Source organism: Vanessa cardui, chromosome 6 (genome assembly GCF_905220365.1).
Source record: "Vanessa cardui chromosome 6, ilVanCard2.1, whole genome shotgun sequence".
In the NCBI taxonomy this organism is placed as follows: domain Eukaryota; kingdom Metazoa; phylum Arthropoda; class Insecta; order Lepidoptera; family Nymphalidae; genus Vanessa; species Vanessa cardui.
In genome coordinates, this window is record NC_061128.1 from 13,984,168 (window position 1) to 14,002,156 (window position 17,989).

At 31.4% G+C, this 17,989-nt stretch overlaps 1 protein-coding gene across 1 annotated transcript; it reads left to right on the top strand.

Moving 5' to 3' along the window:
- The first annotated feature begins 1,196 nt into the window (after window positions 1-1,196).
- On the top strand, window positions 1,197-16,026 carry LOC124530657 (cytochrome P450 4C1-like). Its single transcript, XM_047104907.1, has 10 exons — window positions 1,197-1,681; window positions 3,660-3,749; window positions 6,167-6,277; window positions 6,619-6,804; window positions 8,346-8,542; window positions 8,619-8,688; window positions 12,365-12,566; window positions 14,434-14,582; window positions 15,111-15,296; window positions 15,622-16,026. The coding sequence occupies exons 1-10, from the start codon at window positions 1,525-1,527 to the stop codon at window positions 15,792-15,794; spliced, it is 1,521 nt and encodes a 506-aa protein (XP_046960863.1). The 5' UTR covers window positions 1,197-1,524; the 3' UTR covers window positions 15,795-16,026.
- Window positions 16,027-17,989: the final 1,963 nt, after the last annotated feature.

Sequence of the window (17,989 nt, forward strand, 5' to 3'; positions counted from 1 at the left end):
TATTGTTAAAACAAAAAAACTGTTGCTTTGTATGCATTATATTGTCCAAAAAAGAAATTTGTTGATTATTTAGACATAGTATAAATTGATGTTACTATTTTTTATGATCCATTATGCGTGAGGTTAAACTGTCGGATAAAAGTTGTGAGTGAAGTGAAGTGATATTAATTTTTCGTCATTTTTTAGTAGGAAAATGTAAATTCATACGTCAAGAATTCAGTATTTTTGGAAATAGGGTTCAGGGCTCGATGAAAAAGATTTGTCTGGGACGTACGTCCATTTTTATCAGTAAGTTGACAAAGTGACTCACTAACGTAGATGTGACTCCCCAATCACGAAATATATTTTATTTATTTCTGCTTTATTACACTAAGACTTAATGCTATACAACATTATACCTAAGGTTTAACATTTAAAAAGATGCATGAATGTAATAGGAGGCGTTATCGCTAAAACAACGATTTCAACCAGGCAACCCTTGGGCAGAGGGTTGTAAAACAAATTTGAGAAGGGTACCATAATTTTGATTATCTAATAAATATATACTGCATATAAAATATAATAATACACAATTTTTGCCGCAATCAAAGAGTAATAAGTGTTGGAAATTTTAATAAAGTGACATATTCACTTGGGATGAAAATGGGAATAAGGAATAAATGGGAATTAAGTATAAATCTCATCGGGCACACGGCTGGTTATATAAGGTAAGACAATTTGTAATGGCTCTTAATAACATTAAATCGCTTTGTTAGACAATAATGCATACTTACCTGAGTGATCACGTATCAGACGTTAGCATAAATCCCCGAAGTGAAAATATCACTACGTGTTTAATTTTTAAAATAAAACGTATGTTAGAAAGGATACTTCTACTTTTGAATTTTCAAATTTGGAAGTCTTTGTGTTAGGATGAATTTTTGGGAGATTTGACCTAATTCTAAGTTTGACTCAGGATTCCTTTCGACGGTTTTCTTTCATTATTCACTCTGTTGGTATTTATATGCATTCCTTTGGTTTCGTATATATTAGAGTAATCATTACACCTTATTGGTTAGATATATGTATAAGAAAAACTAAGCATTCTATTAATCGATACCGTATCCCTTACGATAATCTGTTAAAAAAGGCTATATAAATCTGATTAACTGCTAATTATCACACAGTTGATGATACATATACAGCCTACAGTATCTGTAAGTAGACAGTTGATAGCCAACCACGCTTGTAGGCTAGCCTGCATATAGCCTGCGTCGCATTCGTAATTGTGACGACAATACGCGTTCATAAAATACATACCGCGTAAAATACACAAATGTGTTTTCCTAGATCTGAAGGTTGCACCTTATGCGCCATGAACCTGTGACCCTAAAGTAATTAAAGCAAGAGAAGTTGTGCGCATACCGACGGTCGTCTAAAGGAAAATGTCCTTATAAAATGGAGCGCTAATTTTTTTTTACATATACGCTCATTGCACTCTTAAAATATACTCGTCTGGCAGTGTCTAAATATTCCTTATTAAAAATGATCGTGTATACTTTGCTAGTGGTCGTTGTGTTGTGGATTATCCTGTACAGATATCGAAGAAGGAGAATGTATAAGTTGGCTTCGGTGATTCCCGCGCCATGTGCCGAGCTGCCCGTTATAGGAATAGCGAGCTACTTGGCGGGTAGTACAGAAGGTAGTTTATTTTACTTTACTTTTAATTCAATAGATATTTCACTGCCTGACGTTTTAGTGTGGTTGTCGCTTAACTTTTATTATCATCATAATGATATTATCAGTCATTTTTTTTATAATTACAAAGATTATGTTACTAATTATTTAATTTAAAAAAATACTATTTTTATCCGTCTATCTTGGGATAGTCAATGGACCAGATGAAAACCAGTGCAGCATTTAAATTTAGCTACACTAAGCCGGCTCCTTTAGTGTCACATTTTATAGGAAATTTAAATTACCAATATTTATCTAGTTCTGCAATGTGTGACAAAAAATATTTAGTAGTGATTATTTAAAATCAATTAATTAAATTTTAAGTTTAGTGACTTTTATGCCACATGTTTTATTTTTATTTGAAGTGTCGGTGAAATACATGGAATAAAAAGATATGACCTTAATTATGTAGATTCTTGCTAGCGCACGTGTGGTGGTTTCTCCTTCATTAAAGAGGATTGTTGTGTTTTGGGTGAATAAGTGTGATTATCAAGTTAGGTGGATTCTCTGTGACATAAGAAATGGTTAATATTTGTTCTAGTCTTCAAAGAAACCTATGATATTCACAATTTTACAGCATTTTAATTAGTTTGTAGAGTAAAAATATTAAATGGCTTTTTAATATAGAAAAAAACTCATCAAATTATAATGATCATACTGATTGACGATAAAAAATATTTTTATTTCATACAAGAACAATTGAATCGTCATCTAGGTAGAAGATCGTATTAAATGTAAGAATGTCCTGTTTTAATGTAGATTTATGTATATACTAGCGGTCGCCGACGACGACGAATCTGATGAGGTTCTTAGGGTCGGAGGCCATTATGCCCTCTAAGGACCGGAGTTAGAACATTTTATAGTTCTATCTTTTATAGTTTAGGCATCATACGCAAAAAATCAACTTTTTTGGTAGTTTTTTTCCTTTTTTGTCCGAAAAACCCAAAATATCTTACGGAACCCCATTTTTTTTCAAAATAAATTTTAGCCTATGTTATGCGGGATTAATTTAGCTTTCGAATGGTGAAAGAATTTTTAAAATCGGTCCAGTAGTTTTTGAGCCTATTCATTACAACCAAACAAAAAAAGTTTTCCTCTTTATAATATTAGTGTAGATGCATGAAGATATATTTATGTACTCCAAAAATTAAATAATATAGATGTATATATATTTTTCTTCCATCCTAAAATATCTATCAATCATTTTATTAAATATTTGAAATGAAGTTTATAAATTTCCTAATTTTATTGAGTTGAATTCGTTTCAATAATATATATCTAAATATTTATATATTTAGGTTTTTCGGAAGGACGTATTGGCTTAGAGCAGTGTAGAATATAAAATAAAATAAAATAAAATAAAATTATATAAAGTAACCATGTTAATTTATAACAATTATTATTAGTTTGATCATACCGAAATATAAGGTAGCTTACAATAGCTTTTAATATTAAAAAAATAATATTATAAGTAATAAATCGGTTAGATATTTTAAGTAATTGGTTTATATCAATAAAAAAGCCAATCAAAATTAAAATTCTATTTCTTAGTTAAAAAAGTCACAGTAGGTATATTAGATTCACAAACATTAAAATAAATAATTTAGGTTCGCCTCCTTTTTTTAAATATACAAAGTCAGCTTTACTTACAAATGTTTTTAGATGATAAGAAATGTGTTTTTTTTTATTTTTTGTATATCAAGTTAAATTACGATAATATATGGATAGAAGGAAATGATTATTAAAAACGTTAAAATGTTGTGGAAATGGATGTTTAAATGAATATTAATAATATATAATAGCATTTTTTTGCTTTCAATAAAGACTGGTTCCTTTTTTGTACGAATTACTTGCAAATGTGTCAACATTCGTGTTTATTTTGTTCATTTTGTAAAATATGTCTTGATATCAGAAAAGGATTTTTAATAAATAATTATTTTCAGATATAATGTTGACACTACAAAGATTCAGCTACGCGGCTATGGAAAACGATGGGATTATTAAGGGCTGGTTGAATCACATACTTTACTTTTGTGAGTATTCTTAATGTATATATAATCTTAAATGTTGGGTGGTATGTTCATTCACCTGACTCGGACACCCAAAAGTCCCTTTCCTTAGTTTTCTTATAATAGTAATTCGACGTATTCCCGTTAGGAGGTTGTCGCAAATAGCGTTAATTTTGACCCACTTATGCACAATGCAAAAGTGAACCATTTTTTAAATATCATGTTTTTAAGGTTTTTTCAAAATAATTGGAACTTAAAACAAGTATCAATTAAAATACATATAGTTTTTCTTCTGATTTATAAAAACTATTAAACACTGGTTATCAATATTAAATCAATAATTATTCAAATTACCAGTTACTCTGTATAAAACTATGTCTATACCTTACTTTAAAAAAAAATAGCAATTCAGAGAAAAATTCTTGTAACATTAAACTCAGTAAATTAAGATGTAGTCTATTCCAATCATAGATATATGTAATGTATAAATATCAGTCACTTTTTCATAGAACAATAAGATTTACGTGAGTCTGTGTTTAGTGTGGCGATTTTTTCTATACCGAATACATGCACGGTCGTCATTTTCAAGTGACAGCCAACTGCACCGTAGTTACTATAACACTCAAATGTCTGCTTAAACAAAATGTAGTTTTCAAGGCGTGGAACACATCTGTAATAAATAAATAATGAAAAACTTCATTATTTTTACGCACGTAGAATTTTATGTAATAGAATAGTATCGGAATTGTTCAGCATAGTCGACTAGAAGATAGATGTAAATAATAAGTAAATACAATTGATCGTACCCAAATTTTTATTTAATTTTAATTAAGTGTTTCTATATCTGCATGTAATATAAATAAAGCAATACAATATATATAATGCATGCATGCGTACATCATGCAAGCATAAATGTTTGTATTTAATAACATATTGCAATCTCAATTTAATTTTAAATTAATTGTTATTAATTTTGAATCGAATATCATGCGAGAAAATTATAAGTATATTTATATTCATACTAGTAGTCGCCCACGGGTTTGCTCGCCTTTCAGGGTGTCGGTTATCATGTGTCAGCCAAAAAAAGTATCCTATGTCCTTTCTTGCAGTACAAGTTTGCTTCATACCAAATTTCATCAAATTCGGTTAAGTGGTTTGGTCGCGAAAGAGTACCTAATGACAGACAGTTATTTTCACGTTTATAATATTAAAATATGGCTTTTACTAAGGACCAAATGACGCTTTATTATTATTATAGTCTAGAAGTTATGATGTAATATATTATATCTTGCGTTACAATACAACACCAGACTCCTAGTCATATAGCAATAACAACAATCATTCCGCTCAACAAGCGTTGATCTATGTACCTTGTGCCAACCTTCAGGCTTGCAACCACTATTAGTTTAATTTACTAAATTATTTCTGCGCTAATAACAGCGCATAGTTTAATAGTTCAAACTTAGGGTAATCATATTTAATAACTGTTATTATTATTGTTTGAAAAAAAAAAATAGTTGTGCTTGTTGTATCTAGTTCAGGAAGGTAATTGTAGTCGCGTTATGTAAATGTCGTAATGATTATTATTAATTAAAGTTTTCTATTGGCGAACTTTAAGTAGAAACGTGATTATTTTTTTTTAATAGAAATAAGTTATAACGAACCGAGATGACTCAGTGGTTAGAACGCGTGTATCTTAACCGATGATTACGGCTTCAAACCCATATGTTTATAATTCATGTGGTGCTCGGCGGCGAAGGAAAATATCGTGAGGAAACCTGCATGTGTCTAATTTCATAGAAATTCAGTCACATATTATACACGTACGTGTATTCCACCAACTTGCATTGGAACATCGTGGTGGAATATGCTCCAAACCTTCTCCTTGAAGGGAGAGGAAGCCTTAGCCCGGCAGTGGGAAATTTACAGGCAATTGTTTTTGTTTGTTGTTGTTGTAAGTTATGATGTAGTTAGTCGAAATATATAAAATATATATTTTAAACATTATAGTTTCCATGTTTATATAGAAGCGTGTTATAAATTTTAATTATTAGTAAAAGTTGAACGAGGTTGCTAGTAGTTTTAGTTAGATGAATATCTTGACCTTAATGTTGATGCCTAATTGTATTGCTATAAATGGATTGGCGCGAATAATTATCTCAGAGATATTGCGGTAACAAAAATAAGTGACATAACACAAGTGAGTTGTGCATGCACATGTTATGCACAAGTGCACTATAATATTCTGTGCAATTGGCTAGTCGTCCTTGAGGCCGAAATCAGAAGATAGGCATCGAAACTTTGGCATTTCATGACTAGAGTACGTTTTTCTAACATGGTCCAAGAAATAATTTTCCCTTACTTTCAAAAGGCTGTAACTCCTCAGGTTTTTCATATGATTATTTAAAACTTATTTATGTAGATACTATTTTTCTCAACAGTGATATGCAATCCTGTCGATTTGGAAATGATATTGAAAAATTGCCTGGAAAAGGATGATTTGCATAGATTTATGCAAAAGATCATCGGATATGGCGGTATTTTTGCACCAGGTGAGTTTTAAATTAATTAAAAGTACAAACTCAGGATTTAACCTAAAAAAAATATTAAAAATCTTAGTCTCAATATAAATTGGAACTATTAAGGTTTTGTGACGTGAAGAGACATAAAAAGCACCCTCAAATTTTGCATTTATTTCGTTTCATACATTTCCATTCTCCATTCATTCATTTCATTCGCGATGGTGGAGGAAAACTGTTTGAGCCAAACAGGTCTTGATTGAGAATCTTATCAAGCTCAGGCCCAATTGTGATATATCTATTACTTACATTTCTTATTTATCTACATTTACTAAACTTAAATACCTCAATGCGATTGTTTTATTATTTTTTAGTTTCAATATGGAGACGGCGCAGAAAGATCATGATTCCAGCATTTAGTCCAAAGATTATAGAAAACTTTTTTGAAGTATTTTCAGAACATAGCGTTAAGTTACAAGAGAAATTGGAAGACAAATCTGGCACGGGATATTTTAGTATTTACCCATATTTGACTGCTTATACATTGGATTCGGTTTGTGGTAAGTTAGTTTAAATAAGAGATTGGTTATATGGTAGTCATAAATATCACCATATAAGAAGTATACATTATACGTCAATAGTCTCTATACTTTTAAGGGGGGTGGGGTAGGGACTGAAACTCGAAACTCCTTGTAACTTTTATAGGCAAGTGGGCTTTCTAATGATAATACTCACTTGTTATTTTGTAATGTTGCAACATTATGAAAATTAAAATGGTTTACGCCGTATCTTGTTTGTTCATCAATTAACAAGATTTATTAGTCACAATCGAGAATACGAGCTCACATGATAATAATATTCAAATACTAATTAATTATGGATATAATTTATCGACGAGATATCCCAGACTATGAGGGAAGTGGATCTTAGGTCTGGATTTTATCTTAAGGAAAGAGGAAGCTTGTAGGCTAGCTCTGGGCCAATCAAAGCTATAACTAACATTTTTATACTCAACTAGCGACCCTGCCCGGCTTCGCACGGGTGGACACAATTTTTTTTTTATAATTGTACCTCTTATTTTTAATTTTTTGTTGTTTTTTCCGACATGTTTCAAAATTATCGTTCTATTTCAACTTACTTACACAAAAAACCTTAATGAATTGTATACCTAAATCTTCCTTATGGTTCCCTCTGTCCGTTCAGTAGTTTTGGTCGCGAACATAGACAATCAGAGAGAAGCGACCGAGACGTTAGTTTTATAATATGTATGTAATATATTAATGTTTGTTCAAAATACAGACGTATTCTAGCAAACGTCGCTCGTCTGGTTTCACGGTGATTTATCTACGTTTATCTATCATTAGACACACACGCGAAGTCAGACTTTGAATTATGATGTTTCTTTGTTTGACAAAAACAATATTATTTTTTACCCATTTCATACAAAGTGAACCGAGACTCATATTTTATTTAGAAAAGTTCGTTTGTTATTGTATTTTTAAAGATATTTATAATTATTTCAAGTCAAATGTTAAGTCTTTAAACAGACTGTATACATTCTAAAGTAAGAATGAAATAAAAAAATGTTTGTAATTTAATATCTAGTCTCGTCACGTTTGTGAAAACATGTGCCGTCGTATTGTATAATACGTGCGTTCTAAGTTGACCGGCTAGTGCGAGACATTCGCACATGTTAAACGGTAAAAAAATTACGATTTTCGAATGTCTGTCATTGCTTCATATTGTATTTGAATCACTTGTTTAAGTAACCTTAGCGCTCGAACTGCATTTGATTCTTAAAATTGTGGATATCAAATTAATCTGCGCATCCACAAATATGCGCTGCAATCAACTGCCTAACAAATAATTTTGCATGATCAAATGGTCCTATACAAACTTTTTTGGAAAGGATTTTGCTGGTTAGATGATTACATTAAAATTGTTTCGTAAAAATAAACAAAACGATTTTTGAACTAGAACTAGAACAGAATCTTTATTAAGGTTTAACGATACCTATTAATTCCGAAGAGGTCTTTATAATACTTTCTGAAACCACGTGGCGTGGCCTTTATATATATACTTATGAGACATTTTTTTTTAGAAACAGCCATGGGTGTCAAAGTTAATGCTCAAAATGATTCGAATTCACCATTCGTGACGTCACTAAATCAAGTTCTGGACATAATATGTAAAAGGATCTTCCATTTATGGCTGCAACCTGATTGGTTGTTTAAACTATTTCCGCAATATTCGAAACATGAGGCGTGTATCAAAATCTTACACGATTTTACAGATGATGTAAGTTTGTAGAGGTAAAATGGAATGTTACCTTGTATAAGAAGCGTTTAACTTGATCGTGTCATTAAATTTACAGGTGATACAAAAGAAACGAGCCGAGTTGAAGAAGGAACGAGATATTCAGCCAGAAGTCGATCTCCATTACAGTACGTATGCTGACATATATATAATCTATATTAATATTGTAAATGTGAAAGTTACTTCGCCTGTTTGTCTGTCGCTCTCACGACCAAACCTCTGAACCGAATTTGATGAAATTTGGTATGGAACAAACTTAAACTCCAAGAAAGGACATACTGTGTAAAGGTGACTTTTTTGCCTGACACATGACAACCAATATCCTAAAACGCGAGCGAAACCACGTGCGACTACTAGTATTAAATATTATGATAGTATGAGAGCCAGTTACATCTCAAGTATATTTTAAATCATAAAGCATCTTTGGCTTTGGTGATTTGCCAGATTTTTGTATAGCGAATTTTTGGTATTTTTTTAATATTCAGCATGTATATTTTATCTTAAACTAAAATCGCGAGGCGCTATTTTCCAAATAATCTTCTAACCTCTTTTTCCTTTTGGGTAGACATTTATGAAGTCTCTCTGAGTTCTGTTAAGTTTTGGAGTACTCTTTTTTCCGTCATCGCGATTTTGTCTCAGTCAAGAAGTATTGTTTTATACTTTTATTTATCTGTTTTGTATCGCACACTAATACTTAATATTAATATTTGGACTGACGAATGTGTAACACGCGGCTTTATCGCTAAATCAGCGATCTCTTACAGGAAAGCTTTGGGTAGAGAACTGATTATTATTAAATAAATGTAATATAGGTAATATTGAATTACTAACAAATAACACATTGCATGTATAACATAACATAATAATACACAATACACAGATAATTACAAATGCAAATATCTAAGTTCATACATAATAAGAAATTAATGTAATTCATACGTAAGTAGTATGTAATATACTTATGTTTAATTACTTCAAATTTTATATAATTCAGATTTATTTGACAAGTCGAACTCGAAAGTTAATTACTAATTCATTAGTTATATACAAGTAAATAGTTATTGTATAAATGGTAGAGTTATTGATATAACAAAACGTGTATTCGTACGTAATGTTACTTATTTATTACTTTGAAACTTTCAAAGTTGAGACAAGAATGGAAATAGAATAATATTCCACGCAAGCAAAGTTTACTGTACACAAGCATATGTGAATTTGTGTCTGCATATTAAACATTAAATGATATTATTTAATAACTAGTCGTTCGCTCCGATTTCACTAGGCTTTATTGCATATTATGTCATATGATTTTTGATTTTTGCGATACTTTAAACCGTCAAGCAGTGCCACTACCAATGCTCTCAATACGACACAATTGTCACCCGTTTTTGCAATACTTTTCAATCATTTTCTCCGTTTCTTTTGGTCGTTGCGTCATATTTTTATTTTTTACCCTATCCAATGTTAGCAAGCAAAATTTTAATATATCTTTAAATGGTATCCGTCTTGAAGTAGCTGATACTACGGTGTTTTTAGGAATAGAATTGGAATCCAGACTTCAGTGGACTTCTCATTTATCATCCCTAACAGGAAGACTCAGCTCCGCAACATACGCGGTTAGAAAAGTTAGACAACTAACTGATATTGATACCGCTCGTTTAGTTTTTTTTTGGTTATTTTCACAGTATTATTTCATATGACATATTACTTTGGGTTAACGCTGCAGATATTGAATCTGTCTTTATTTTACAAAAGAGAGCACTCCGGTTTATTTACAATCTTGGAGCTAGAGACTCTCTTCGGGATGTTTTTAACAAAGTGGGAATACTCACTGTTGCGTCGCAATATATTTACAACAATATTATGTATATTCACAGTAACATTGATCACTTTGATAAAATCTGTGTTAATCATTGTATGTGCACTAGGAGTAAGGATAAGCTTATAACGCCAAGTTTCCGACTCCGCAAAGTCAATAAATCCTTCTTGGGGCAAGGTATCCGTTTCTATAATAAAATTCAGCAGACATTTTTAACTTTGCCGTTTAGTAAATTCAAATCGTTTGAAAAAATACATTGGTAAAAAAAGCATATTATTCGATACAAGATTTTATGGATGATAAAAAAGCGTGGAGTTAATACTTGTTGACTTCCAAGCAGGATACATTAATTTAAATAATTGTATTTAATTAACATGACTTTGTATTTTTTAAATGTTAAAAAAGAGTAACTACTGAGTGTCTTGCCGGTTCTTCTCGGTAGAATCTTCTTTCCGAACCGGTGGTAGCTTCACTTAATTGTAAAATGACGATTCAAAAGTGCTTATAAAAGCCTACTATTGAATAAAGTTTATTTTGATTTTTGATTTTAATATAAAGTCTTTAGTCATTCTCAATAAGCTGACTATCTAACTCTTAAATGGTTTTTCGGCACAGCGATTTCGAAGATTAGCGCATTCAATCAAACAAACATACATTTCAACTTAATTGTATTAGTATAGAGAATAGTACAAGAGTTAGCAACGTCGGTAAAACAAATAGATAAACTGGTTTTTTGCGAGGAATAAATAAATTAATACATACTTTCCTCGAAAATGTTGCTGTTTCTCGTAATATAAACAGTAAACATTATATAATATATAAAATGTATTACATAAGTGGACGTCGTTTGAACTTGACCTATTTCTTTGCGGCCAGTGGCCTTAAGTTGTTGACTTAGAGAGAGTGTTTCCTATTATATGTTATATATTTTAATATATACGCCTCTTGGTACCTAACATTTAGTGATTGCATTATAAATATAAGGTCATGGGTTTGTCAAAGCAAGCAATTTGATTCATCTAAAATAGCGTTTAATTTCGTTAGTAACAATAAATTTTACAATTAAAAAAAAATACAATTGTAAAAGCTGACTAATACAAATCTTAAATAGCGAATTGACAATTGCAATGTTCATGCTTTATTTTTAATTTTGAAAACAGAGACTAAATGAACTCTTAATTAATAAAAAGAAATACATTTATAACTTTAACGTCTTAAATAAATATTTTAAATTAACTGACACTTCTTATGTTATTAAATAAAAATATGATACGTTTTTTATTGAGACGACCTCCTTCGACTCAACTGCTAATACAAAGCTTACATGAATATTAAATATCAATAATGTTAGTTTTAAAATATATCATAAAACGTTTATCGTAATACACATCTATACGTCTACTAGCAACCCGCCTCAGCCTCGCACGGGTACTTGAAATATGATACCAAATTCTATAATAATTATAAATTGTAGCCATTGTTATTATGTCGTATATTACTGTTAAATTTCATACAAATTCGTTCAGTAGATTTTTCGTTAAAAAGTAACAAACATACATACATCATTCTTCACAAACTATCGCATTTATATTATTAATGGGTTTAGTTTTTGCGTTAATAAATATCCAAGTGGGCACGCGTCTTTCTGACTTCTTCATTAATCATCGTCATATTTCAGCTAATATGCATATAATCATAATTAATCATACATTTAAACCTTCCTAACGATTCACTTTGTAAAAAGTAACTACTGACGTTTTTGCTGGTTCTTCTCGGTAGAATCGATCCAAACCGGTGGTAGCTTCACTTTATATTGTTTGGTAACGATTCAAAAATACTTGTGAAACTTAAATAAAGGATATTTTGATTTTCTGAACACATTATGAAAATCCATTTCGAAGGTTTTGAGATAATCACGCTACACTCGGACAGACAGATTTTACTTTATAATATGCAGTTAAAATTATGGTTTCAATAATTTACAGATCTCGAGGATTATCGAAAGAAGAATTTACTCGATCTATTGATATCTCTCTCTGGTTGTGAAAAAGGATACACAGATGTCGAACTACGCGAGGAAATTCTGACTCTGTCTATTGCTGGCACGGATACCACCGCTGTTAGTATAGGATACACTCTGCAGTTGCTGGCTAAGTATCCGGAAATACAAGATAGGGTATACGAAGAGTAAGTATGTACAATGCTTATTGTTTTAAGACAAACTATCTTTTAACCGCGTTTAATTTCGCTCGCTGGAATATGATTATATTTATATGTTATATATGTTAACTTAAAATATTACGTTGATGATTGATAACAAAGTCATACCTCTTTGTGTACCAAATTTCATTTAAATTGGCCCAGTAGTTTTGGCGTGAAAGCGAGACAGAAAGAAAGATAAAGTTATTGTCGCATTTATAATATTAGTATGAATATAAGAGTAAAAATTAAAGTCGGGAAATAAGTTATAAAAACGCTCATACATAAATTTGTTTCGTGTTTTAAAAAATTCGATCTTAAAAAATATCCTTGCCTCCGTCATTTGTTTGTTATAAATTTTCCTGTTTGTTGATTCATTTTGTATGTAGGTTATCTGTAATAGTTTAATAGCACCTGATTACTTACAACATGTTACGATACTGACGGCTCTCAGTCTAGCTATGTACAAGAGCGCTGAGGCGATGTTAGGTTTACAATTAATTAACATTCTTGCGACTTAATCGAGCAAATAGATCGCTTGATAACATCACCAGTGGTCAGCACCGACCAATGTCTCAATATAACAACAAAAGGCTGTAATTAATATTCCAAAGCTTAAGGCGCGGACAACCTTGGGCATTTATCTTAAGTCCCATATGTGCCTGTAATTACACGGGCATAATCACAGTTCAAATCGGATTATAGTTATATTATTGATTGGCGGTCGAGTATCTGGTAAGTAAGTGGTACCTGTCCAGACGGGCTGGCACAAAGCCCTAGCATAACGCACTGGTGATATCGCACGGGACTGCTCGTTACTTTATAAGCTTGATGCATTTCTGTATAGATAATTATTTAATCATTGTTAAATTATTTTCTTTATAAAACCATGTTAATTTTTTAATCTTTATTTCTAAATTAATGTTATAAAAGTAACTCTGTATGTTTGTCTCTCTTTCACGACAAAACCAAACCGCTGAACCGAATTTCATGAAATTTGGTATGAAGCAAGTATGAACTTCAAGAAAGAATATAGACTAGTTTTGATGACGATGACCACTAGCACTCTTAAACGCGAAGCCGCGGAATATTACTAGTTTATAATATTTGATTTATTAAGATATCGAAGTATCATCGATTCAAATAATTAACAATAATTACAAACATTAACTATAAAGTTATTACATTTTTTTTTTCTTTAATAAGCAACGGCATTCATGGTTTAATACGAACAATTATTTATAACGACCCAACATTCAATAGCAAAGGAAATACGCACTATGTATTATTTAAATTACTTGCATTTTGCAGTTACATTATATACCAAATAATTATATGTAGGTATGTTAATTGTTTGTGAATAATATTTAAAAAAATAAACCGATTAGTTATTGAATTAATAAATAAATCTTGTAAAAATAATATGTAATGTAAAATAAAATTTATATTACATATTATTTTTACTTAGATATATATACTTAAGCGATTTTTATGATGTATTTTGTCGTAGTATAATAATTATTACGTATCTAATCATACCGACTAAACTATAAACAGTATTATTTTTTTGCTTTAATTAGTAAAAAAGCCAGTGTAATTATAGATACGAGGGGTTTTATCTTTTGTGCGTATAATATGTTAGACGATTGAAAGAAATATTATAATTCTCTTATACATTTTTACCACCAGATACATTTGTACGATTATCTTTCTGAAAAACAGGTACAAGATAGCATTAGTTGAGAAACATAGGGTTTTCTCTTTCAGTCATCATTAAGTTGACATTAGAAAGAAAAAGATGGCAGAAGGAAGACGACTAAATAATAAAAGATATAAAATCGTAATTCTGTTTCAGGTTACGTGAAGTTCTTGACTCGAATCGTCCAATTGTCAAAGAAGATTTACTAAAATTAAAATATTTAGAGAGAGTCGTTAAAGAATCTTTAAGGCTCTTTCCACCCGTGCCTTTTATCATTCGGAAAGTGGAGACAGACGTCGAGTTACGTAAGTGTTATAATTGTAGCAAATTTAACCTCGATTATAGCGCATAAAACCGTAAAGCCCAAGGATATCTGAGATATTTAAAAGTTACCGGGTTCAAAAAAATCTTAACGGCTTAACACTGGAACTGGATTCTGGAAGTTGGCAGTGTTGATGCTCCCGTACCTCGAACAACACGTTATACAGTTGGGCCTACTGGTTAACTTTTTGGTAGTGCATTTTATTGCGATATAATATGTCTGTAAATTTATGCTAGTTTTTTTGAGAATGCATTGTGCTTGATATCGATCAGGAGGATATCATCAATATACCAAAACGTATTGTTAATAAGCCCTAATGGTTTCCACGGTGACACTTTTGTATTTATCATGATAATCATTCATAACTCAACGGTTTGGTAGACTGCGGACTGGTTTATTCAGAAATATCCCGCGTATTTATTTCTAGCAAATATGTTGAAGTAACGAGGATGCTAGTTTTACAGATTCTTTTTGGCATGTTGTTATTTAAATGTGTTTTATTTTGTTTTAGCGTCTGGCCGCTTGTTGCCGAGCGGTTCGGGTGTAGTGGTGTCTATTTGGGGATGTCACCGCGATCCGAAGTACTGGGGTCCGGATGCCGAACACTTCGATCCAGACAGGTTCCTTCCAGAGCGTCTGAATTTGAAACATGCCTGTTCTTTTATGCCGTTCAGTAACGGACCAAGAAATTGTGTCGGTTTGTGCAATTAAATATAGTTATTGCGATTTAGGATTTTTAGACATTTTTAAATATCTTTTTATTGAAAAAACATTTTTTTAAATTCTTAAACTTATTCTTCTATTTGGTGAATATTATCCTATATTATCTTGAAAAATTCTCACGTTTCCAAATCCCTAGAGTTCATTATATTTTAAAAAAAAACACGTGGATATCATCAGGGGATATCAAAAGGGATTTAATTATGCTATTACGTCGCAAATAAAATACCTGATATGTTAGCCATTTTAGGTATAAACGATGAAATATTCAAACACTTCAAAATTATATGTTTTAATTTCAGGATACCAGTACGCTCTCATGTCGATAAAGACGGCTCTATCGACGATTCTTTTAAGTTACAAAGTCACCGGAGAACCAGAGAAGGGTCCGATACCTCACATTAAAGTAAAACTGAACATTATGATGAAGGCTGTTGACGATTACCAAGTGTGTTTGGAAAAAAGAAAATCATAATCAACAAAAAATGGTTCTATGTTATCACTAGTAGCAAAATGTATATGAAGTAGTCAGAGTTTAGATATACTCCTGGGAATTGTCTTGTCTCGGATTGTGTTATATTTAATTTTAGTGCAATATTTGTTAGTTTCACATGATAATATAATTTCATGGTAATTACGTGTAGATAGTTTAATTAGTAATTAATATAATGGATATGTGTCAAAGTATTAAAAACATTTAAGCGCCATATTGTTTTAATTGTTTACAAAAAACAACAACAACGGAGGAGAAGGTTTAGAACCAGTACCAAAAAAGGCCCTCTGAGTTTCATTCACCGGTTCTTCTCAGGTCAGGGTGCTCCTTTTTCCGAACCGGTGGTAGTGTTTAATTTGACAATAAGTGTAATGCTTACTTATTGACGGTCTTATTCCTTTATTCAATCTATCTTGAATAAAGGAATTTGTGTTTGAGTTGAATTTGAGTTCCAAATCTCCTCTTCTAATATAATGTTATTGTTTTCTAAGGTTACTTTAAAACCAAAGCCTATTTTTTCGTTAATCCGTGTACATTTTAAAGAGCTATAAGAAACCTGATTGAAGGTAGGTAGAAGGTAGGTCCGGTTTCAAGGTATCGTTTTTTCTTGTGTAGGACACAGTGTAGTTCTTAAGGATGATCGGCTTTAGCCGATGGGTCCCACAATTATGGGCGGTATGGACGACATACCCGTGCTATTCTTTAGTCTAAATCATTTAATTATCAAGCTATGTCGCGGAACTTATCTTCCGTTTAAATAAGATTGGCTTACTATATTATTAATATTATGCCTAGTGGTTTAACGGTTTACAATATAATAGTAATAAATTGATGCTATTTTATTATTCTTTATGATTACGATTACGTGCTCTTTTGAATACAAGGATAAATAATTATGATATATATAAAAGTTAATAGCTGTGACCCTATGACCGGCGATTTTATAAGTATATAGATATCATATAATATTGAATATTTGCCATTATTTCAAAACTATAAAATTGGTGTTGACATATCAAAAGTGCTTGTAAAGCCTTTCCGAATAAAGTATATTTGATTGATTGAGTGATTGATTGGTTACACAGGCCGAATAAGTTAACTTACCAATATTATCAGCACTTAGTCCCTTAACATTCCGTATAGTAAGTCCTTTAAATAAATAAATAAATAAATAAATAAATATGAGACAACATCACATACATTACTCTGATCCCAATGTAAGTAGCTTAAGCACTTGTGTTATGGAAATCAGAAGTAACGACGGTACCACAAACACCCAGACCCAAGACAACATAGAAAACTAATGGTAATCTACATCGACTCGGCCGGGAATCGAACCCGGGACCTCAGAGTGGCGTACCCATGAAAACCGGTGTACACACCACTCGACCATGGAGGTCGTCAATCAAATCAAAGGTCCTTTGTTAAGAAAAATGTTTGAAGCATAATATTCTACCGCACTTTTGAATCATCAGTTAATAGAATTTCAAGCTAAACTTTTCACAATTAATAACTTGGTAGAATTTAAGGATATAAATTATAATTGAAGGACTTACGGTTGACGGTTAAAAAAACATCATCAGGAAATCCGCACTCGTCGGGTAGGATACTTATAAACGTCAATCTGTGGTTTAACGCAAGATTCGTGACATTAGTCACCTCATGTTGTCTTAGGTTTTCGCGATTATTACACATTGAAATAAAACTAGTTTTAACGGATTCAAGTCGCGTATATTAATTATTTTTTATCAACCCGACGTTTCGAGCACTTTACAGCGTTCGTGGTCACGGGTACACATTAGTCACCTCTTCGCTATATATTACAAACTAGCGGCCCATCCCGGCTTCGCACATTGGTGGTCATGAGATTTTTTTTATAATTTTACATTTTATTTTTTTATATTTTTCGTTGCCTTTTCCGACATGTTTAACAATTATCGTTGTATTTAAACTTACTTACTTAAAAACTATATACCTAAACCTTCCTTATGAATTCCTCTGTCTGTAAGTGAAAATCGCATGAAAATCCGTGCAGTAGTTTTAGAGTTTATGGCGAACATATAGAAAGAGCGGCCAGGGTTTGTTTCAAAATATGTAGTGATAGTGTTGTATTATTTAAAACGAGCCTAACCAAATGAAAGCCTTTTAAAAAAATCTAATTTAAAGTATATAATAAA